Here is a 22,901-nt window from a genome sequence, read left to right as displayed (position 1 = left end):
GAACGGCTGGAGAGAGTTGTTCAATTTGCTGGGTAGCACGTAGAGACGGACTGTTCTGTTAAATGTGTGACACAAAGGCATAAACTCAAGTGCGAACAAACTGAAAGTGGCTAGGTTGCATCATCGTGCTTCCAGCTTCACCTGCGTTTATATCAAAGACTGAAGTTCATGCTTTACAATGTGCATTTGCATCCACACCATGTTTAAGAACCTGTTCCACGAGGTTACAACAGGTGTTCCAGTAAGATTTTTATTGTTTGATATGCTGATGGTAGATCATGCTCTTGTAGACGTAGATCTTCGCACCTAACACTAACTACAGAAACGTCATACACAAAAGAACACAGCATAGAACACTTGTCTACAATCACTGCAGTACAATGACAACTTGGCATCCACACCTTCACAGTCACCACGCTCTGCCTTCTTTTCCTTTATTACCAGATGACCATTCCGAGGCTTTTCACTGATCACCGCAATAGCATGCTTGGCTCTGTTCATGCTCTGGCCGAATCACTGATCAAAATTACAACTCTTCATCACACAAGAATGTTTTCTTTCCCATTGTGGGGGCAACTCCTGAACAGCACGAACAGTACACAACTGCACGCGTTTGGCAACAGGCAACTACTGCACTTTATCCCAACCGTAGCTGAAGAGGCAACAGACAAAGAAAAGAAAAGCGAAAGCAATGCAGCATGCAGGGGGAGGTGAGGACAGCCCAAGCAGAACGGCAGAATGCCCACTGCCACACCGAGAAAAAAAAAAAAAAAGATGCTAGCCAAAGAGGAACATCACTTCGAGATGTGAAAAGCGAGAGGCGTACCTGTTCATTGAGGTTGGACACCAAAAGCACGCAGCTGGTGGTGGGCTGTCCTGGGAGCCGGATGCCGGCCATGCCGAGAGCTGTGGCCGCAGCCGGGGATGACGGTGACAGGGCAAAGCCACCCAGGGGCAGCCCTGCACAGCCGTCAAACACCACACACGTCAACTACGAATCCCTAGTTGACTGTCCAGCAGTTGCGCAAAAGACGTGCGAGGAAAAAAAGCTGCCAGCGGCTGGAACAAGGGGCTACTTTGCTCTTCGTAAATCTTGCATGTGTCCTCGGCCAAAAGATGCACCATTACGCAGCAGTGAGGCACACTCAAAGGCTGCAATTTCACAACAAGCAGTGCACCTAGTAATGCAATGATTTCATTGCAGAAAGGCCACAATTCTAATCATTAATTAAACACGATTGCAATGGAAGTCCAGCACTATGCAAGGTGCATTTATTCCTATTGCTGCGACAATGACGCTGCACTCTCTTCTTTACTACTGGCTACAAAGGCACATGCAATGTCCATGCAAGGTTCTGCTTGTTTTCACATTTGGAAGTCTTGTTTTACTCAAATAAAATGTGACAAAGTGTGGCCTGGCAGCAAGTCAAACCGCACAATGTAAGGTGCATTATGGTACGGTCCATTGTTCAGCCAGATATTTAATATTTAACCAGGAGGTTTCAGAGGAGGCAGCAAGGCTTGAACAAAACAACAAGCTCGAAAACGTTCAACATGCAATTGACAAAATAGTCCCTGCCAATTTAGCTAAGCTACACCATGTTAAGCAGGTGGGCGCACCACGACTCCACAAGGATTCCATAATAGCTGACAATACTCGCAAATGACAAATTCTTAGCAACCACCAATTCACACACACAAAAATGACAAGACATTAACACTGAAAATGCTGGAGCAGGACATCTTACAAAGCAGCAGTCAAGAAATGAGACGGGCGAGAACAGTGAAGAAAATGTTTCATCCTCAAAGCCTAACTTACTTTTCTCTTTACCTGTGTTGCCACAGTTTACATTCCAAAAATGAGAATGGAATGCCTGCACCACAGCTTGCCATTTCTTCCTTCATAACATTTTCAAAACATATAACCTCTTCTGAAAGACTGCTTTTTTTTATTTCTGAGGTAATTGTGAATGTGACCTCAACAGTTGAGTTGAGGCTGAGCAGTACACCGAACCTAACTTCACCTTTAAAGGAAATCTCAACCAGAAATGCATCAACTAAATAAACTAATTGTATCCAAAGTCATTTATTGCAAATATGTACGGCAGCACATTGCACTATCCAAGCACGTCACCCTCACAACCAAGCCCAGATGTGAAAGCAAAAAAAGTAAAACGGGTTCAATTTGTTAGGAGTTATGTTTTTGAACAACTGCATAAAGAGGCACCGAAGAATTCTGCTTACTTTATCCCTGCAATAAATATGCATCTGGTTAAAAGTGCCAACTTTCCTACATCAGAAATACAGGTACCGATACTAAGCGCAACAGCAACCACGAAAAGATGCTAAGACATCAAGTCACTTCCAGAAAAGCAATCCGGGCTCCGATGAGTGACACGAGGCGAGCGTGACACACAAGAAAGTGCGCTTTCTACGAGGAACTATAAGAGACAGCAGAGCCACCTACCCTGCTTCTTGTCAAACTGATCTCCTGTGGCAATGTTTAAAAGGCAGCATTAAAATGGTTGAGGAAGCAGGCAGGAAGAGAAGAGGAGAGGAGGAAGAAGAACACATGACAGAGCGTGAGCCAGAGGAACAACTTCACGAGCCACGGCGCCACATCGTCCAAAGTGAGCAGCTGCTACTGCCACAGAAGCACACATAAACGGCAGACAAGACACTGCCATGAATACCCGGCACCTTGAAACAACACCCGCATCTACTTTGCGTTAAAATACACAGTGAACTATATTCCATTTCATACACAGCAGGCAACACTACGAATCATGTTAGAAGTAAGTTGGGCTTGCAGACACGGAAACAAGAAAAGGGAAACGAAACGTGTTGCCCGCTCGTTTGTGTTGTGACACACATCAGCGGACGCACATCAGAGAGCGTTTCCCTCTTCGTGTGTGCGTGCATAAATAGTGCATCACTTATCAAAGAAAGATAAAGGTATACATCAATCATGGAATTCGAAGTTATGTGAAGTCCCAATGTGTGACAATCATTACATGGAAGGCATCGCAGATCTGAACCTACGTGCCGGTGAACATGCGGAGTGACCCATTTCCACAACCAGCGACCACAGCACATCACTTGTGCTCACAACCGGAGCATAGTATGTCATGTGCTAGAAGCACAAAGGTGCACAAATAATGTGCAATTTGACACAACCTTGTGTCTGCAAGTTATGTATGTACAGTAGAATCTCGATAAATGGAAATCGCTTAAACGGAATTGCCACTTAAACGGAACAGTCGCCTTTAATTTGGTTGGTTTTTTACTCAAATAATGTAAAAAAAACTTTCGGTAATCGGAACTAACATTTCCGCGTCACCGTGTAAACCGGAACCGAAAATTAAACTTCCTGGCAGACCCATTGCCATGAGCATCAGTTTTTTTCCTGGTTCCGGCTGTTTCTTGTTTTTAGTCGTAAGCCTCACCTCGTTGATAGTCAGCCGTGTTAGCACAACGAATGCGCAGTTCTTGTTCTAGTCATTCGGTCTTGGTTCAAGTCATCGAGGTTACAGGGCTCGGCCCCCGCCGCCTCGTTCGTGTCGTCATGGTGCCATTCGTGCTTCATTGCCGCGTTGGCATCTTCCAACATTGTTGGCTTGCAAGCGCTCGCGAAGTTGAGGCCTGGCATCTGTTGTTTCAATGGCGGCACAGAAGCGTGCACACCATGCGCGTTAGAAGATGGAAATTATTCTCGACTTCGAAAGCGGCTCTTACACGAAGTCGGTGCTCACTACGAAGCACGGCGTCCCGAAAAGCAGCTTAACGAGGATCCTGCACGACAAGGAGAAGCTACAGGATGCCTTCGAAAGTTCGCGATTCGGGCCCCAGAGGAAGCGTCTGCGACAAGGCGACCACAAAGGACTGGAGAAGTGTTAAATGTTGTGGCTTAGGAGAGCCCGGAGCCAGAACATTCCCATCAACGGACCACTAATCCGTACCAAGGCAGAAGAGTTTGTCCTTCAACTCGGGATAACAGACTTCTTGTGCAGTGAGGGCTGGCTGACAAGGTTTAAAGACAGAAACGGCCTCGTTTTCCCCACCATTGCAGGAGAAGCCGCAGCAGCTGATGCGACAGCGTGTCGCGACTGGCGTGCAGGGCGCCTTCCGGAGATCATGCGTCAATTCAAGGACGATGACGTCTACAGCGTAGATGAAACAGTGCTTGTTTTAAAGCTCCTGCCAACAAAATCTAGCACCTCCAAAAGTGAGAAATGCACAGGTGGAAAACTGAGTAAAGAAAGATGAAGCTGCTTGTGATTGACAAATCCAAAAATCCTCGCTGTTTTAAGGGCATAACTAATATGCCCGTGACTTACAAGTCGAACTCAAAAGCGTGGATGAAGCAAGCCCTCTTCAGCAAATGGCTGCACACCAAGGATGCACAATTTTCGCGGCAGGAGAGGAAAGTACTTTTCCTTGTTAACTGCCCTGGACATGGGACTGTAACAGGACTGAAGTCTATTCAGTTGGAGTTTCTCCCGGCCAACACCACGGCACTGTTGCAGCCCATGGATCAGGGAATTATTCAAGCCCTGAAAGCCCGCTTCCGCAAGGGTCTCCTGCAGAGGATGCTGGTGTGTATGAACCAGAATAAGGAATATAAGGTGGACATTCTTGGCGCCATTCACCTTATTGCCGATGCCTGGAGGCAGCTGACTGCTAATAGTACTACAGCAAATTGCTTTAGCAATGCAGGATTTTTTTCACGTGACCAGACATCCGATTTGCACGATTTGCCTGAATGTGACAGTGAAGATGCCCTTGAGAGGCAGGAGGTGGTAGAGCAGTGTGTTTTGAAGGAAATCCATCTGGACTTTGATGAGTACGTACACATCAACAGTGATGTTGTGACTTGCCCCGAGAACACGGTGGAGAGCATTGTTGCTGAGGTGTGTGATGAAGAGGAAAGTGAGCCGGAAGAGGAATCTGAAGGGATAGCTACCGTGGAGCCTACCACACCTCAAGGAGCAGAATCAGCTGTGCAGTATCTCAAAAAAATTTTTCAGAAGGAACCAGGATCTGACATGTTTGTCCAAAGATTAAGTGTCATGGAAAAAACGATCCTAAAGATGCAGTTCCAAGGACTCAAACAAAGCAAAATTGGTGCATTTTTTAGTGCACAGTGACAAATTGTTGTCAAATTGAATTGTTGTGCTGTGCCAAAACCTCTTGCAGTTTTCTTGCTTTCTGAAAAACTATCAGGTACATTCACCTTCTAGTGCTTAGAATTCCATAAAATGGTATTAAGAGTGTACGCACATAAATCTGCACTTTTGCACATCTCTCTCAGTAAATGGAACTCCTGTTAAATGGAACTAACTTTTTCGGTCCTTGAAGTTCCATTTATCGAGAGACTACTGTAGTTATAACATACAAACTCATTTCAGAAAAAAAAAAATGATTAAACAACTAGACCCCGGCTTCCATTTCATAAAAAACGTTGCAGATAAAGAAAAAAAAAAAAGATGACTGCACAGTGGAATGCACGAAGTGACCTCCCCATGACCACATTACTTCAACTTCCACAGCATTGCTTGCCAAGTATGAAACGGAATATAAGTTATGCAATGCCCTTCGCTCATTCATGCATAGAAGTTTGTTTCTTTGAGCACACTGATCATTCTCAATAAAAATGGTAAGAGATAAAGAAAACTGCACTGAACAAAAAGCAGGAAGCAGTGAGAGTTGAGATGGTGAACACATGGAACTTATTCTGGAATGTGCGCGAAACGGTTTTAACGTTCCCTAAAACAGTTGGCAACATTGTGCGCCTGTTCAACAGTTTGTACCCAACATTCCAGAAGGCTTTCTTCTCTAAGGAAGTGTGATGCGACAGTATTTCTCCCGAGGAAGTCCATCCCACATGACATGGAGATGACACAGTTTTACCCAAAGGCATGTTTCATTCCCTGCACACTGGCACCTACTGACCAGGTAGTACATCAAAGCACCGGCTGCTCTGTGAACAAGCTCACTGCTGCTTTTGTCAAGCTTTCCTTACGGAGCGGAGCAGCACTTTGCCAATTAACACTATTGTACAATAACAGGGTGTCTACCAAGTTGACATTTTCAGATTCCTTGAGTTTTCCAGGTTCTCCCCGTGTGATTTTGCTAAATTCCCTGAGTGAAACGGAACTTTCTTTTACATCAAGATGGGCTGACACCATGTTGCCTGATGCTGTCACATTTAGTAAGCATGTTAAATAAAATGTCGCAGTTTCACCCGAAAGGCAAAGCATCAATTGCAATAGCAAATTAGTATAGAGATATACGCAGTAAGGATAGTAGTTTTATCAGCTGTATAAACTTGGACATGCAGCAGGATCAGCAACGCGCAGAACTTTTGTCGACGCCGTTGGCGTTTTGCCCGCGTTCCACGGCGATGGCGACTCTTGCCGGTGCCTCTGGGGGCGGCTCGGAGGTTTTCAACGAGATCAGAACGGGACACTTGTCGAGCAGCGTCCGAAGTCTTTACCACCTTCTCGCCTCACAACAGTTTTATACAAATACACATTTGGTGCCGCAGCTAAACGTCACGTCGCCTCCCCTCCCTCCCTCCATTACCCCAACTTTCAATTCCTTTCAATAAAAATTACAGCTATTTTAAGTAATTTTCCCTGATAGAGGCACAAATTCCCCGAGTTTTCCCTTAGTATTTCCTGAATATTCCCTGTTTTCCCGGTTGGTAGACACCCTGAATAACAAATGGCACCATGCTAATGACAGTTGAACAAGGGATGTCTCAAGCTGGGCCTGCCTTCCGACAACCATCACCAGGACAAGTCTTGCCTTTGGCAAGGACTTCTTCGTCAACACGTCAGCTTGTCGGAATGTTGGCTCCAGCAAGAGGCATCCCTGGTTTGGCCACGGCTGATAACTCCAATCTTTCTGTGGATTTCGACCAACAGAACATCACATGCCGGCCACACCAGAAGATGGGAATCCCATCCATTCTGACCTAGCAGCCGTGAAGGGCACATGGTCATGACTGGAAAGAAAACGAAGTCACTGGCTTCTGCTCCCGAACAAGCAGCACATCATGTCGAGCACCAGCCTATGTGTTTCGCTTCTTTCCCAAGGAACTACAAAGTTCAGTGCCGGCTGAAACCTAAACACACACACACAATGAAAGCACGCACGCTTTTGAGCCCAGTCTAGAGGAACAATAGAAAAAATGCAGGCCAGATGAAAGTTGTGAAAGTGGTAAGCTCCATCTGCGGCCACGACCCACGAGTTCTGCGTGGTGCTCGTATTACGTGGAGATTGAATAAAGCCTGGCAGAATGAGCAGCAGCAGAAGCAGCAGAACGAAGAGAGAGAAAACAAAACAGAACAAAACAGGGGACAGTGCTAAGAGAGGGAAGCAAGGCAGGCGAGGAGGTTTGGGGGAGAGCTCCTACCTGCTGTGGCGCTGGCGGCATAGGCAGCGGTTAGTGGGGAGGTCAGGCCCGGGCCGGCGGCAGCAAACGGGGACGCCAGTATACCCAACGAACCTTTTGTTCCCGTGCCAATTTCCAAAAAGAGGAGAGAGGAAGGGGGGCAAGGGGCAGTGAGGAGAGGCCATGGCATCTATCTATATCTCTCTTGAGTCTCTAAGAGAGGGCACTGCAACATGGTGTCATGCACTGCCTCATTCCATAGTGCTGGCGGTGGAGCGGAGAGGGGGTGTGGGAGGGGCTGGTGTCCAACCAAACAAACAAACAAAAAAAGCCGGTTCGAAGGCCTTTGTATTCTCGGAACCTTGGACTGCTCTTGTTAAGAAGCTCGGTGGAAGCACAGCAAGCCAGTGGGATGGACAAATTGGGTCAGTCTTCACAACTTGAAGGCTACAGCCTGCAAGGTCAGACCAAACCAATCTGCCCGACACTGGTTATTCTTTTTCCATAGGTAAATAGTTTTGAATTCAGCTCTAAAGTCAACTTTTCATCTCAACGATTCTGCTCTGTAGATGGACTAGACTAATCCAGTACAAGGCCTGCGCCTTGCACTTTTGACCGTCGCAAAGATGGAACCACACATCCATCGGACCGATTCTGCAGTGAATATAGCGAAAACTATCCCTTGCATTACGGTCTCTGAACTCTTGGCCAGAATGTTGGGAACCGAGACAAAGGGGTGCATGTTCCAACTCGCTAGTGCCGCCGCAGAGTTCCTTTTATTTATAGCTTGTGCCGTGGACTCTGCATAGACCAGAAAACTGCTGCACTTGTACAAATACGCTTCCGACCCTGTGCAGCTACTATTTTCATGGACACAACCAATCTGCCCAAAATTCTGGAATTCTAGCACTGTTTGCTTTAGCAGTAAATTGTTCCCCTCTAGCTGTTATAGGCATGTTGCACTGCTCAGTAGGTGCTATGATGATTTCATTTATCAACTAAGTGTCGCCGACACCGGTCACTTGAGATGCAAGGAAAACGTAACGACATTCCAAATGACAAAGACCTGTATTTCATCGCTTGCCTGATGATCACTTCAAGACTCCCATGTTACTGTAGATTTCGACATAATTTTTGTCATACACTGAGCTTTGCCAAACTGAAGCTTAGCAATGTTTGCGCTTCTGGTCTCAACTGCAAACGTGCCGTGTCATGCGGAGAATGTGTACTTCCGACATTTTCAGATCTCGGACACTCTCGAATAGTGATTAGCAACTGGAGGCGTTGCACCACATCCCTTCCATTTTGCTTTTCACCACTTGATCGGGTGTTTGGCACTGCTGTCAAAGCGAAATGCTACAGCACCCTACAAATGCATCTTCAGTTTCACTACCTTACAGGCCTACCGTGCACATTAAGGCACCTAACTATATGGCAAACCTTACAGGAATTTCGCAGGCTCTTTAAATCTAACAGCTAGTGCCTGCCTACAACAACCACATATGCTGGCAGCCCATTTAAAAGAGCACGAAAGAGCATTATCTACCAAGACGAACCTCAAAACTCGAAACAAGTGGTTTAGAGGAAAACCAAACTATGCCGGTCAAAGCGTTCCCCAACATTACCTATCTCGTTTCGGCCATCAACAAGATGCACAAAGTGCGAGCAAATGCACGAAGTGCAGCGTCGGAGGTTCCTGCCATACTTCACCACCCACTCCCACAGCCCACATCCCTTCAACCATGACATCAGTTGGGGTACCACCACACAGTGCTCAAACAAAGGGACAAAGGACATGTACATACTCAACAAAATAGCACAGCATGTACAAGCGAGTAGGACAAAGCTAGTTCTTCTACAAGACTTAAATCAATAGAATAACACTGATTCATCAAGGCAGAAACTGGGTAGGAAAAGCTAAAAAAGGACACTATAAAGAGAAGCCCTAAATTGCTTTAGACTGCTAAACAATTCTTTCAAAACGATATTTTTATAAACTATTAGCTAACTTCGTGGTAAGAGGTTGATTAATGGATGATAAAATAAAGGTGCAAGTCTTCTGCACCAAACCTTCAGCATTGGACACACCGATTGTTCTACACTGCAGAGTGCTAGGAACGCTGCTGGTCCCATGCTAGCTTCCACCATTCCTACGCGCACATACAAACTTGGTAGGCATTCGCAGTAGTTATCACGACCGATCGCCCAAGAAACCAAATTCCCCCTCACACGCGCTGCTGTCAGTTCAGACCGCGTGCATGATAGCATGCCTAATAGTCTATGGGTACAAACCTATCAAGGGCGAGCTTCCCGTTTTGCACGTGTGCAGCCATTGAAAAATGTTTTGGTTATAGTGCAGTACCGCTTACCGCGCAGATATTCACAACTCTGGCGACTTACGCTATAAGCGGTCTATGCATGTACACCATGGACCAGTCAGGCTTAGAACTTTGTCCTACTCACTTGATGTGCATTGAACATACCAAAATAAAACAGGACAGTAGTATAACTGCAAGCAAAAACAAACACGAAGGAAGCCAAACAAATCAAAACAAAGGCAGCACAATGTGACATTGCAGGAATATAGCGAAGCAGCTGGTCTTAGGCATAGCACTAAAGGTTGTAACATTGCAACCTGCAATTCACTATCACATAAATGCTCAGAAAAGGCTACACATTTGCTTCACCAGTGACCAACTTCTCGTGTGATTAGTGTAAAGTGTGCCTACAATTATGAGAAAGGGAAAAGTACAGAACAATGAAGTTAATGAAATGCACGGAACTCAAATTTGGCCTACAATTAAAAGCACACAGTTAATGCTCATTAATGCATGCATCCTAGAGCAAAGAGAATCAAGCAAACACGTTTCACTGCGTCAGCTGCTATCACGAATGAAAGCTTTTCACATACTAGTACAGTCAACGTCCAATTTTCAGATTCCCTAGGTGCCGCGAAGACGCCTGAAAAATTGTGCAGTCCTAAAAAATTAATGCAAGCCCTTCCCTACCCCTAAAGCTCAAATCACCACAGCACGTCTGAAATAGCTCTGAAGGCCTGCCAGGACACTTATTAGGCGTGCACGAGCTTGGTGCATGAACAGCCTGTATAGTGCATGTGTGCCTCCTGTTCCAGCTTGCAAGTAACTGCGCAGTGGCGGTCATGGTGTCTAGTACTGAAGCTGGAAATGATAACATTATCGAAATTTGGCATGAAACAGGCCTGTCAGTGGCATTTGTTCTCGAAGCCGCCAGCCCTTTCGTGTGCCGTCTGAGTCGCACAGACGCAAACGACCTGGAAACCAGGCACGGCCAGCTTTTAGCTATAATTTCTTGCCTTTTTCCCTTTCTTGTGGCGGTGCCGCGAAGGCGTCCATCTTATAAGGCATGTCAATGAAGTTGGTCGTTGACTGTATAAATGTTTCACACTACACGATTTGACGATGCCGGATTTTAAATAGATTTAAGCAGAAATAGAACCATCAGCCTTTCCGTAGTCGTAATGTCATTTTGGAGCAGCAGCTTGGAACCAGCCAGAAGTACTACATGAAGGGAAGAACGATGTGGCAAAGATGGTTGCTCTCACCAGCAAGCCCGATGTCAAGGGTGGGGTCCCCTGTGGGCAGGGTGGGGTTTGTGAAGTCGCGGCTCTTGTCGTTGTTGTACTTCACATTGAGGTTGGTCAGTTTGGAGTACTCGATGCGTAACGTGCAGCATGCGTTGTAGATGCTCTGGCCATCCAGGGCCTACAGTGCAGAAAGAAATACAAGTTGCAATGTGACACAATGGCAGCTCAACAGCTCCGCCACAAAAGTGTAACAATGCTAGTCCATGGCACGAGCACAATTAAGCCGGCATAGAACAGGGAACGATTACACAAATTACCATATTTACATATACCTAATCTGTCACAGGTGTAAACGCACACTAATGAGGAAAATACTTGAGTTGCACTAGTAAATTAGCCTTCTGCAATACCAAAAAAGCCACTTTTACCAGAAGAGGCTTGTGTTACCACGCCGAGAGCCCATTCAAACGATACATTATTTCATATGTTAAGCTAGCAGCAACAAGTCGCATCACATGTTCTCGGCTTTGAGGGAAATTGCATGCGTCGCAGGATGAACCAGTGGTCAGTCTAGGCTTGGGCCACCAACCTGTTTGAGATTATTGCGGAGTTGTTTGATAAATGCAGAATATCAAACATGCTATGGATTCGACGGCACTGAGCACGACATGTGATTCTTCACAAGCAGCGATAAAGAGCTGTCCGAGAGATGATCATGGACATTAAGTAAAAAATCATGTCAAGGTAAGTTCACGTGTCGTTTGCTTTTCTTTTTGCCAGAATCAGAGGCATGCTAATGTTTTTCTTCCTAAAAAAATCTTTGACGCCAAGGTGACCTCCACAAGCAAAATCAAAATTTTTATGGGTTTGAAGTTCGGAAATTGGGTGCACCCAAATCTAATGCGCACAAAAGTTTTCTTGCAACAGGACAAAAATAGCTGCCTGCCACCACAAGTAGACAACGGCACTCACCAGTTTTGCCGCCTGGGCACCCATGACATCACTGAACTGAATGAGGGCTTGGAATGAATCTGATAGAGAGAGAGAGAGAGGGGGGGGAGGCAGCTTCAGCAAAGTGAACACAAGAAAAAAAAAAAAAGAGAGACAGAAGAGCTGACAACACAATACAGTTGATTGATGAAACAACCCTTCCATTTCAACCGAAAGCAGAACGCTGCTTTCTGCTAATTCTAGCACGGGTGGCCCTGAGCCACCCGTGCAGCCATTTGGCCATCATGACGTGAAGTAATTATCAATTAGACCAGCTTTTTGTTTTGACGCTGCTAGGCCAACAGAGACAGCACCGAGCCGGGAAAGCGGTTTGATTTCCACCTAGCACATGGCACCACAGCATTAGCTATAGTGAACCACTGGCAATGCAGAATGCTCTAAAAGTCTAATTCTACATCGCGTCATGCAAAGCTAGAATTATCTATTATGAGTGGCAACAAAAACTCATGCCAGTATTCGTAACAGCTTGCCCCACACGCAAGACACCACCGCATAACCGAGCACTGGACACAGCTTGTTCTCTGGATGCATGAAGGACAGAAAGAACTTAAAACAACTCTGGGTCGGAGGGACCTGAGCAGGTAAAAGAGAAGGCCACTCACTGCTCTTGGTGAAGGTGACGATCTTGAGGACCTTTCCTGCTCGGCTGAAGATGCTGTGCAGCAGGTCCAGCGTGACTGGGTAGATCTGGTTGTCCACCACGACACGCAGCACTGTGTTGGCACCACCACCCTCGCCCCCTTGGTTGGCCTGCGCAGTCTTGCACAAAGGGCAAGCTGAATCACTAACACTGAGCGTGTGTGTGTTAATCACTAACACACGCACTTGCCCGAAACCAGGGGCAGTACTCGAGTGATCGCTTTCGGGGATACAATCACTTTCACGTGACTGAGTGACACGAAACTGGACAAATTGTGTCCTGCATTTACCTCAATTTCTCGATTGCTAAAACTTTGTTGGCAATAATAATGACGCCTTAAGACATTCCCGAGCATCAATCTATCAATTTAACTTTACTTGATATTTGCCTTTAGTGTTCTTTTAAATGGTTTTTGATTAGGTGGTACGACGTGGCTAAGCACTGGCGGCACAATAAACTCGAACCCAATTAGCCTGGTGCTAAAACTAGACAAATCCTCCAAGATCACAACATTACTATCAATCGTGCCACCTGTGAAATGCAAGAGATCTTCAGCAAGACCCACCAGGGAACCGTGGACACCATCTGTCTTGAGCTCACGGTGGTTGGAGAACTGGACGTAGACCACCCGCCCGCGTACAGTTGGCGAGGCCTTGGCGAAGTAGTCGACCATGGCGATGGCTGAGCTCTCGTCGGCCATCTCGAGGAATGCCTGGTTCTTGCCCTTGAGCTGGAGCACATTGGTCACTTTGCCAAAGGGCACACCCAAGTGAACAATGTCAGTGTCCGTTGCATCGTTGGGGATGTTCCGGATGTGCACCACCCTTGAGGGCTTGCCCGATCCAACCACCACTTTGCCACCTGTGTCCAGCTTCACCTGCAGGTTGCACCACAGTTAAGAGGTTGCGAGTCAACTCCTGTCACATGCACAGCCTTAACCATTAAGCAGAATGTGGTTAGTAGCCGCGTTTACATGAATGCGACAGTGGCACATTGCATGGCATTTCTAGCGCATCGCATTAATGCGCGAGGCGATGGTAGATTTACGGGCAGGAGTCGACTCACGCACGTGGCTCTACGCTTTCAGGAGAGTTAATGCACCACATGTAAACGGCGTCACTGGTAACTGCACTCATTGCTAGCTACACGACAGACATAACCACAGTCAGTTCCGTAAGCCTACCTGCCAACTCTCCCGAATTGTCCAGGAGCCTCCCGAATTTTGATCACATCTCCCGATTGTACCGTACGCAATCTCAAATCTCCCGAAAAGTGGCCGCCACAGCACACCATTGTTCTTTACGCCCTATTGCTATGATCATGTTACGCCTTATAATAAAACCATGCAGGAAAGCAATGCGGGAGCAGTTAGTAACCAGCATGCACCTTGAATCGAGGTAGCGGCAGCCAGCATTGCCACGAACGCGAGCAACCAACGGGCACTGCCATTTTGGATTTTCCGGTTTGGCTGTACGCCTGTACACTTATAGCAAAATGCCATATTTACCCATTTCAGGGCACTTCCGTTTTTTTTTTTTTTTTTTTTTTAATTTTACGAGCCACACATTTTAGAAAAAAAATCCAGCCAACACTCCTTCCTCTTAGGCATCGAAAACCAACATTTTCATTGCACTTCACTAAAGCCATCGAAGGCCTCATCCTCTAACGCAGTAAAATATTTAAGCTACCTAAGCCAGCAACATCACTGGGTCACGGTCCTCAGCTTGTATGAGACGACGTAGGTGGGTCGCTGGCATTGACTCTAGGGTATATTGTGCATGAGAAGAAAAAACTCATTTTGGACATGCCAGTGTGCATGGTTTTATGTATACATAAGCTGCACCGACGAAACTTTCGGGAAAGACAGCTACTTGCCCTCAGGAAAATATGGTACACACTAAACACAAAGAGTACAAAAGAATGCAAAAAGGTGTACAAAAGGATCAAAAAGGAGGAAAAAAGAACGCAAGCAGAACATAGGGCTTTCTATATGCAACAACGATTGGGTGCGTTATTTCTTAAACTCCTTACTAACGGCAAAGTGCTCTCGAGGTGACAAAATTTACCTGTCTAAAGGGGGTTTGAGGTGGATTGCAAATGTTTAATAAGAGCCCCCCACCTTTTTGGCATCATTGTTGTTGTCACTGTGGTTGTTCTGTGGGCTCATGATGGTGCCATTGCTCACAGCGTTGGTCTGCGTCAGCAGCTCGTCTGATCCACGCTGCAAAGATACAAGAAAGAAATTGGAAAGACCGTTAAGTTCTGTGTGTCCACATAAAAGCAGTTTCCCCTACTTCTACAGCACCGCTGCTTAACATACAGAAAGAGCTTGTGTTCCCGAGAAACAAGCACTGACAAACCATGGAATACCAGAGCAATACAAATCACTTGCCAAACAGGATTATCCTGCAAGAGTCAAGCGAGTGTACTATTTCAAGAGAAAGACATATTTGCATTGAAGGATTCGAATGACAAATATGACATCAGCAGAAAAAAAAAAAACAGTCAACCATTCAGTAAACAGAGCACAACTATGAATACATGGCAGCTTCAGCTTGCATACAGCGACTAACGAGAGTTTTAGATTAGGGGAAAGAACCCAAGCTTTGCTTGGGTTTTGCTAAGTGGCTAGCTACGGAAGCAGAATGAAGCCTCTTGCATTTCCTAACCTAAAACTTTCCGAAGCAACAACAGAGCAGAACGGCTTTATTTTTCTAGCTTCTAGAAGTGAAACAATTAACAACAAGTAGCAGCAGGTCGTTTATTTAGGGGGAGAAGTCCCAGCGCTCCACACAGCTAAGGATAGCAGCACTGGGAGTCTACTGAATCTAAGATCCAGCCCTGAAAGGACTGCAGAAGGAAAGAGCATCCCTATTAGGCCTCAGAGTTAGCTCTGGTTACATGGAGTGGCCCAGATATTTCCAATGGAAATGCATAACAATCTTTATTCTCCTTTCAAGTGCACAAAAGGTGAAGGTTGCGTATTTCTACCTACCCTGCTTCATTTTCTGCCGCGTTGAGAAAACCAAGAAAACAAATGCATACACAGTTCCCTTCTCAATCCCATTCGCAGTTTCATATATCATTTTACAACAGCTATCTCCTAAAGATATGTGGAGATAAAATCAAGGCATTTATTCGAAAAACTCCCGAACTACTCGAAGCAACAAAAAATTCAGGCTCCCATACAAGATTCTGCAATCTTCTGACTGCTTATTAGTCAGAAACATTTTGAAAAGAAGCCTACCTGGTTGCAACCATGGGACATAACCACAAAGACAATCAAACTGAAGTCCAAACATAGCCTAACAATCAGGCGCAACTATGTTTCACCCTCCAGTCTCAACTCTTAGTTCACAGAAGATGAAACAAAATGCCATTCAATTCTCGAATGAGTCGTCCTTCCCAAGAACCAAGTACTATCGGAAAGGCTGCACAGCCCATAGAGAGCCCATATCCGTATCCTGCTGTGGTGTCTGAAGTAGAAACGCGCACCCACAGCACTTATCAGTCTAGTGCTATCCAGTGAAGAGCTCAAAACCTCCATGATAAGGAAGTATCAGTAAAGACAAGTACAACTCAAACAGAAGGCAAACTGCCAAGAGTGATGAGATGGGGAACGAAGGAAGAGTTACCTTCCCACTAGAGGGCAGCAATGTGTGCACCTTAACTAACCACTAGAGTAACTTCTGAAACAAATGTATGAAACAGAACCCCCTGAATAGTTGAAACGTGCCTTACTGTACCTCGGATTAAATTTTTCACAGTTTGTCCGCTGCTGTTGCCATGTCTAGTAGTAGCGCTTTATTTTTATTGAAGAGATCCCATATGAGGTCTGCTTTCTGAAGTTGCCTTTTCCTACTCCGCTGTCCTCTTATGTATGCAAGCTGCCATGAGCAAAGAGTGGCAATGTTGTTATTCACACGTTTCCTCATGGTGTCAAGTGTACACCCATTCTGTCACCTGTCTACTATTCTATGTCCCCTCTGGGCTGTTGCACGTGAGTACAAAGGTAAGCACTGCAGCTTTTGCATTGCTTTTTCAAGGGGCTCACGTGTAATTGCCGCTGCCCAGAGGGCATTGTGTTGACGGCCAGGGAGTTCCAGAGGGAACTGTTGCAACGGCCAGGCAGGGCACTGTGACGACGCCCATGGAATTCTCGTTGGAAAAGTCTAATAGACCCCTCTCCCGCGCCTCTGCCGTGTGCATTATACACGTTCTCAACCACTTTCCAACGCAGCGTGCAAGACAGCAGCAGTAGAAAAGTCGAAGGGAGAGACAAAGAAGGCTCCGCTTTAAAATATTCTGAGCACGGTGTTTAAACAAAGACCCGACCATTAAGTTTAGGTATGTTAAAGAGGGCACGGTTTGAATAGCCCCTCTTGGGAGCAGCATCAAGCTTTCAATTAGCAAACGTGTCGCTCGCACGTGCGGAAGTTGTGGGAAAGGGTTTTAACTGCGAAGCCTGAATGCAGGTCCAACACCACTCTCATCCGTCTCACGAAGGACAGCTCCGGGCCCGCCCAAAAAAAATGTTTACCCTGTCAACGCTCGCAAGCGACACCTGGGTGACGTGTCGCAACGGCGCGCGTCTCACACACACACACACACACACACACACACACACACACACACACACACACACACACACACACACACACACACACAAACCGAAGTGCAGACAAGCAAGCATACCCTTCAGGGCAGCCTATCACAGCCACAAAGCGAAGAAAAAGAATTAGCAAGGACAAAAGCGATAGAAAAAAAAAAAAGGAGGCAGGAAAATGGCAGAACGGAGCTTGGCAGAACGGAACGCACCGCGCATCAAGAAGCCGGCCGCCGATCGCGACCTTGCCTCTTTCCGCGGACCGAGGAGGGAAGCAAGGGGGGTGGGTACGACTGTCGCTTGCGCAAGAGTTAATCGCGCGCGCTCCGCCGCACAGCTGCCACCGAGGCGCGACTGCGGAGCCGGGCGTCAGAAATAGCAGCGGTGACGGCGCGGCAGGACGGAGAAAGGGTGGGGTGTGGGACACGAAAAAAAAACACAGACTACTTCAAATGTAACAACTGCGCGCCGTCGCACACGTATGCGGCGGGCCAGCGTCGCGACATTAGCGAGAGAACGAACGCACGCGGGATAAGCGCGGCCTGCCAGATAATCCGGCGTCGCGGCTGCCTGCGGGCACATACCAAGCGAGTTGCGAGAGGCTGCGGTCACTTTCGCAACCATCGCCGTTGACAGGTGTCGAAAGAGGTGGCGTCGTCCGAGTGTCCACGAGGGAAAGCCCTCGGCCAGAGCAACCTAGGGCCGTATTCTGAAACGTTCGCCTAGGCGAAATTTCTTTTTTCGCTTTCAGGCGTGCGCCGATTGGCTGTTTTAGCAAAATTGGATGAGCTGATTGGGTGGTTGAGCTCGACGTCATTCAATTTGCTCAACCAGCCAATCAGCGCGCATGCTGATTTCGCCTAGGCGAACGTTTCAGAATACGGCCCCTAGCTGCTACCTCTCCTAACGGTCCGGCAACGAGCCCTGTCAGGCTGAATTACGCAGGTCCTTCTCGTCAGGTCCGCGAAGGTGAGGACAGCACTCGATCAGCGCTTGCGAGAGAAGCCATCTAAGGAACTGCAAGCGCGGAATGATCTCCTGGTGCCGCGCAATAGTTACACGCGTTGGTCGAGGCGGAGGAGCCGCGCCATAGCAGAACGCTTCCTCCAGTGGCGCTCTCTCTAGAGTACGAAGATCAATCGGAACTGCTCGAAAAGCAACGTTGTCAACGTTTATTAAGCGAAATGAAACGCCAAGTTTCTCGGGGAGATTGGAAGAGAGCTTAATCGCGGGAAGGAAATAACGAGGGAAATATTTCCCAAGTGTCCTCAGCTATCGCCTAAGAGACGCGAAGGCGAAAAGCCTTGTAAAGCCTACTGTAATTCACCTTAATCCTCCTTCATCCAGCTTACCACCTTAATTCTCCTTAATACACCTTAATCGACCCAAGTCCACCCTAATACAATCACTAATCAATCATTTACTTTGCTAGTCATTAATCATCTCTTATAGACAGCTGGACATGCTTTGGTTCGCTTCTGGCCTTCCTTGGGTCACGTGACTTACCTCACAACGCGATCTTGAAACAGAGAACTAAGGTTTTCGCCTTAAAAATCCCCGAGGGCAGGGGGGTTCGGCCACTTGCAAGTGCCACGAGGCACTCAAGAACTGAAGTCCCCCTCGCGAATCGCAGCGTTCACGAGGAAAACGCCTTTCATTTCGTCAGCGAAAATAGCGATGCAAAAGAAAAAACGCGCGCAGTGCAGACATTGGACGGGGACCGGAGGGTCGTTCTGCTCCTGCCCCACTAGTTTCCCAAGCCTATAAAAAACGCGGCGCACGTCCTATCCGGCAAGTTAAGCACAGGACACGGCCGCAGACATCAATGGGCCAACAGGCAGTCCTGAACAGTCCGGGACGCGTTTTTACCAACACCGTGCGCCGCTTTCGTCGGCGCTGCAGTCACTGGCTGGAGCTGCGCGTGTTGGCATAAGCGCGTCCGGGACGACCAGATCGAAGCAGCTTACATAGCGAGCCCAGAGACTGGGACAGTCCAGGACTGCCCCCGTTGGCCCACTGATGTCTGCGGCCCGCGTCCTGTGCTTAACTTCCCGGGTAGGACGTGCGCCGCGTTTTACAGCGTAAGCTGTTATGGGCTCATTCCCATAGCCGTTTCGGGTCGCGATGATGCCGCCGCCGGTGGCTCCCGCCGCGTAACCGCTATTGCCGGAAACGCGAAAAAAGTACCCGATTTCCGCCGGGATCGAACCCGCGCCCGCTGCGTGGGAGCCGGTTACTTTACCACTGAGCCACGCAAGCGCTTGCTATCGGGGCCGCGGAAAATACCCTTAATGCAAGCACGCAGGGGTAGACGACTCGAGCCTCTGCCAGTATGGTGGCGCCATCTAGGTATCAAGATGCCTGCAAACGCAGCGTCCACAGGCGCAGAAGACGATATGCGATTCAGACGAGGAAAGCAATCAACGTGCTCCCGAGCCTCCACCAGTGTGGTGGCGCCATTTAAGGTGCCTGCAAACGCGGCGCCGCCGTCCGACATGTAAGTTGCAGTTGTGAGGCTTGATCGGGCTCAGCAGACTGCTGTGTAGAGAGCATTACAAGCCTCAGCTCGCCGTCAACGTCGGGCGGGCAGTTCTGATCATCCCCGACAAAACGAGGCGAACAGACTGCCGCAAAGACCCTAGTGTGCGTGGTGCCCAAATTGGAGCTACTCGAGCCGCTCCACCAGCTTACGCTGTGACTGTGCTGCGTGTGCCGCGCAGACCTGTGACTTTTTATAGGTCGAAGAGGCCCAAAGGGACACAAGCGTGCGCCATGGCCCAACAATAGCATAGTTTTCCTGCAAAAATTGCTAGAGCGGAATGCAGCGCTCGGTTCTTCCACGGGACCTCCCAAGTACGGCGGTTTAGCCAGCTCGCGAATGATGGTTAGTACAGGGATTTGCCAAAAACTTCACCCTTCCGGCTTCAAACGACTTCCGAGATTTTGCAAAGCTCTATAATCTTCAACAAAATATTGCGTTAGAAATGGAACAAGTCCGCGGGTGTTTAGAAAACTATCAGTGTTTAGAATTTAAAAAAAAATTGCGTAATAAAGTCCCAAGAATGAAGCCACGTGCAATAGAAAAACCCATTATGCCATCATACCTATCATAACCATCATTCCCATGGAAACTGAACGATCGCTTCCAGCGCCAGTTTCCTCTAGTAACTTGTAGGAAACGATTGCCAATTGGGAGCGTTTCCAGATAGTGGGCTCAAGTGGTTTATTGTTAACGAATCCAGGGAATAAAATTATCGGTACTGGCATACTCAGAACCCGAACTGCATTTGTCTTTATTCCTCTTTTTGACGGTCATGCGTATATATACCTATTGATTCAGAAAGCGCGCGCTGGCGACCCTCCGTGCACAAAAAAAACTTCGATCGAGTTTGGTATAAGTACAGTTGAACCAGGATATATCGAACCCACATATAGCGAATTAATGTGTATAACGAACGGCAGTAAAATCCCCTCTAATTTATATATATATATATATATCGCATGCGCATCGCCGCTGATCCCACTCTCTGGGCTCGCTATATGAGTTGCTTGGATACACTATTACAACTTCCGGCCTATTGCCGGTCGTTTCAGCGTGCTCCGGCACCGGTTCAAAGGTAGGCGGAAGACTGCAATTACAACTTCAACTGCAAGCACAGGCAAGCGGAAGGAACGAACGAGCAATTGAGAGCGCTCCTGACGCGACCGTTGCTCTCTCACCCAGTCTCTCGCTCGCATCTATCGCTACTCCTAAACGTCCCCCGATTCTGGGTGGACTGGCTGACTTCACCGCCGCCATTACTTAAGAGCGCTGCTAGGAAGCTCTGGCAAGGCACGCCCCAACGCGGTCCCGGACACTTAACGCCGACCCGCGCGTCAGAGATAATCTCTCTCGGCAAGTGCGGCGCGATCAAAGGGATTCAAAGGGATACTCGGCACGCGCCGCGATACGGCCAAAGAGAAACCGCGATCGTGTCGCCAGCAAGCACGTGCGCGTCTGCACGCTCTTCTCACGCACAGAACTTCGCGCCGCAGCGGACTTCCGGAAGCAGCAGCAGCAGCAGCGGGCGCCTGCCCGCTCGTCGCCCAAGGACGCACGGCGTCGACGGTTCGCAACGACTCGCGGCTCGCATCCGCGCGCACCTGGCGCTTCGCAGGACGCTGTTTCTCAATGTGCGGCAACACTCATCGGCAGTTCCGCGCAGCACCGAGGAGGCGGGGGCCGCCTCGACCAATCAGGAGGAGGGCAGACACTTCTACAGGCATCCGCGTCGCCCCAGCGAGCGTCCGCGTTTGGAGGCCCGTCCGCAGCCTCGACCCTGCTGCACTGAACTACTGAGACAAAACGAAGTATAGATCAACGTCACTAGAATAAAACGAGTTTATTCTAGTAACGTTGGCATAGATAGCCTCCAGGCCTGCGGGCCTCGCGTTACATGACGTCATTCTGGGATGGTCATCGACGGACCGCGCCGATCCCTTTTCGTCGAGAACAGCTTACAATCGGCGCACAGGGCTTTCGCAGGCGACGTATCGTGTAAGCATTATGACGACATTATGATAAACATTATCATGTAACGCGGAAACCTGCGCTCAACGATCCTTCCTGAGCCGACTGCAGCGAAAGTGGCAACGAGGCAGCCAACGAGGCAGCGTCAAGAGCAGGGATATATATAGTGTACTAATATAGTACACTATAGCAGGGGCGCGCTGCGCGTAGGTGCTGCAACCCGACAAACGTTTACGAGACACAGAGTGCCCCGCGTCCGCTAAAATACGCATGTGCGCAGCACTTGCACGACCCCCTAAATATGCCAGCAAGAATGACTAGCTTCCTTCGCATGAACTCGACGCGAGCGGGTCGATTAAGAAGCGGAGCTAACCCAACCCAACCGAACACGACCGCGTTTGCACACTACATTTTGCCAAACGGGTTGGGCGAGTCGACCCACTGCTTGCAGACGGGTCCGACCGAGCCACACGATGCTAGTTCGGCCCGATACGTTATAGACTTTACGTGAACCCCTCGATCGCTTGTTGAACCCGAAAAGCCGACTTGACTCGACTTTATAGGGGGGGTTCACGCAGACGTAGCTGCGAAGACCCGACGCGCCAAGCACGAGCGATGGTCCTCAGACAGTGGGGAAACCCTGACGCCTCTAACTTTGGAGTAATGACCAATCTTCAAGCACACGCGTTTAGTTCGCGTTTTGTTTTCCGCAGGAAAAAAAAAAAAATAACTTTTTTTTTGTCTCCAACTTCGCAGCGAGCCCGCTCAATCCAACGTGATCGGCAACGTGTCAAAAAAGTCGAAGATGCGCAGATGCCTGCGAAGTGTTCTCCAAAAGACAGCCGGCGCGTGGTAGCCGTCACAGAACCGGGGAGGAAGCAAAAGGCAGCTGGTGCCACAACTCGTCGAACGAGTGACGTGAACGAAGACAGCCAGGAATGCACCACGGGGGTCTGCACCCGCTTCCCGTTTCTTTCGGCTTCCTTCGGGAGACAACCGCCTAACTAGCAGGAAACGCGCTTTCTATTTTTTTTCTTCTCATTGTGAGGCAGACAATGACTGCGCGGCGGTGAGAAAGAAGTCCTACAAGCGGCATGTTTTTGCCAGAGCCGTCACCGCGCGAAGGGTTCGTCAAAACCCTTCCGTCTAGCGTCGATTGCTCGCACAGCT

At 48.1% G+C, this 22,901-nt stretch overlaps 1 protein-coding gene across 8 annotated transcripts in view; it reads right to left on the bottom strand.

Moving 5' to 3' along the window:
- LOC119433364 (polypyrimidine tract-binding protein 1) overlaps positions 1-22,901 on the bottom strand; it is a 136,668-nt gene that overhangs the window by 15,524 nt on the left and 98,243 nt on the right. For 5 of the 8 annotated variants that reach the window (XM_049658600.1, XM_037700528.2, XM_049658594.1 and 2 more), the window contains 7 exons: positions 14,735-14,836; positions 13,181-13,492; positions 12,578-12,734; positions 11,937-11,995; positions 10,983-11,142; positions 7,421-7,513; positions 827-960 (listed from right to left, as the gene is read on the bottom strand). In XM_049658600.1, the coding sequence (XP_049514557.1) occupies positions 827-960; positions 7,421-7,513; positions 10,983-11,142; positions 11,937-11,995; positions 12,578-12,734; positions 13,181-13,492; positions 14,735-14,836 (1,017 nt within the window). Of the gene's footprint in view, positions 1-826; positions 961-2,467; positions 2,492-7,420; positions 7,514-10,982; positions 11,143-11,936; positions 11,996-12,577; positions 12,735-13,180; positions 13,493-14,734; positions 14,837-22,901 lie in introns of all 8 variants that reach the window. The other 3 variants (XM_049658596.1, XM_049658595.1, XM_049658597.1) reach the window with 3 other exon arrangements.

The sequence above is a fragment of the Dermacentor silvarum genome, chromosome 11, assembly GCF_013339745.2.
Source record: "Dermacentor silvarum isolate Dsil-2018 chromosome 11, BIME_Dsil_1.4, whole genome shotgun sequence".
Classification (NCBI taxonomy): Eukaryota; Metazoa; Arthropoda; class Arachnida; order Ixodida; family Ixodidae; genus Dermacentor; species Dermacentor silvarum.
Note: the sequence above shows the minus strand (reverse complement) of the source record. Positions and strands in the feature narration are given on the sequence as shown.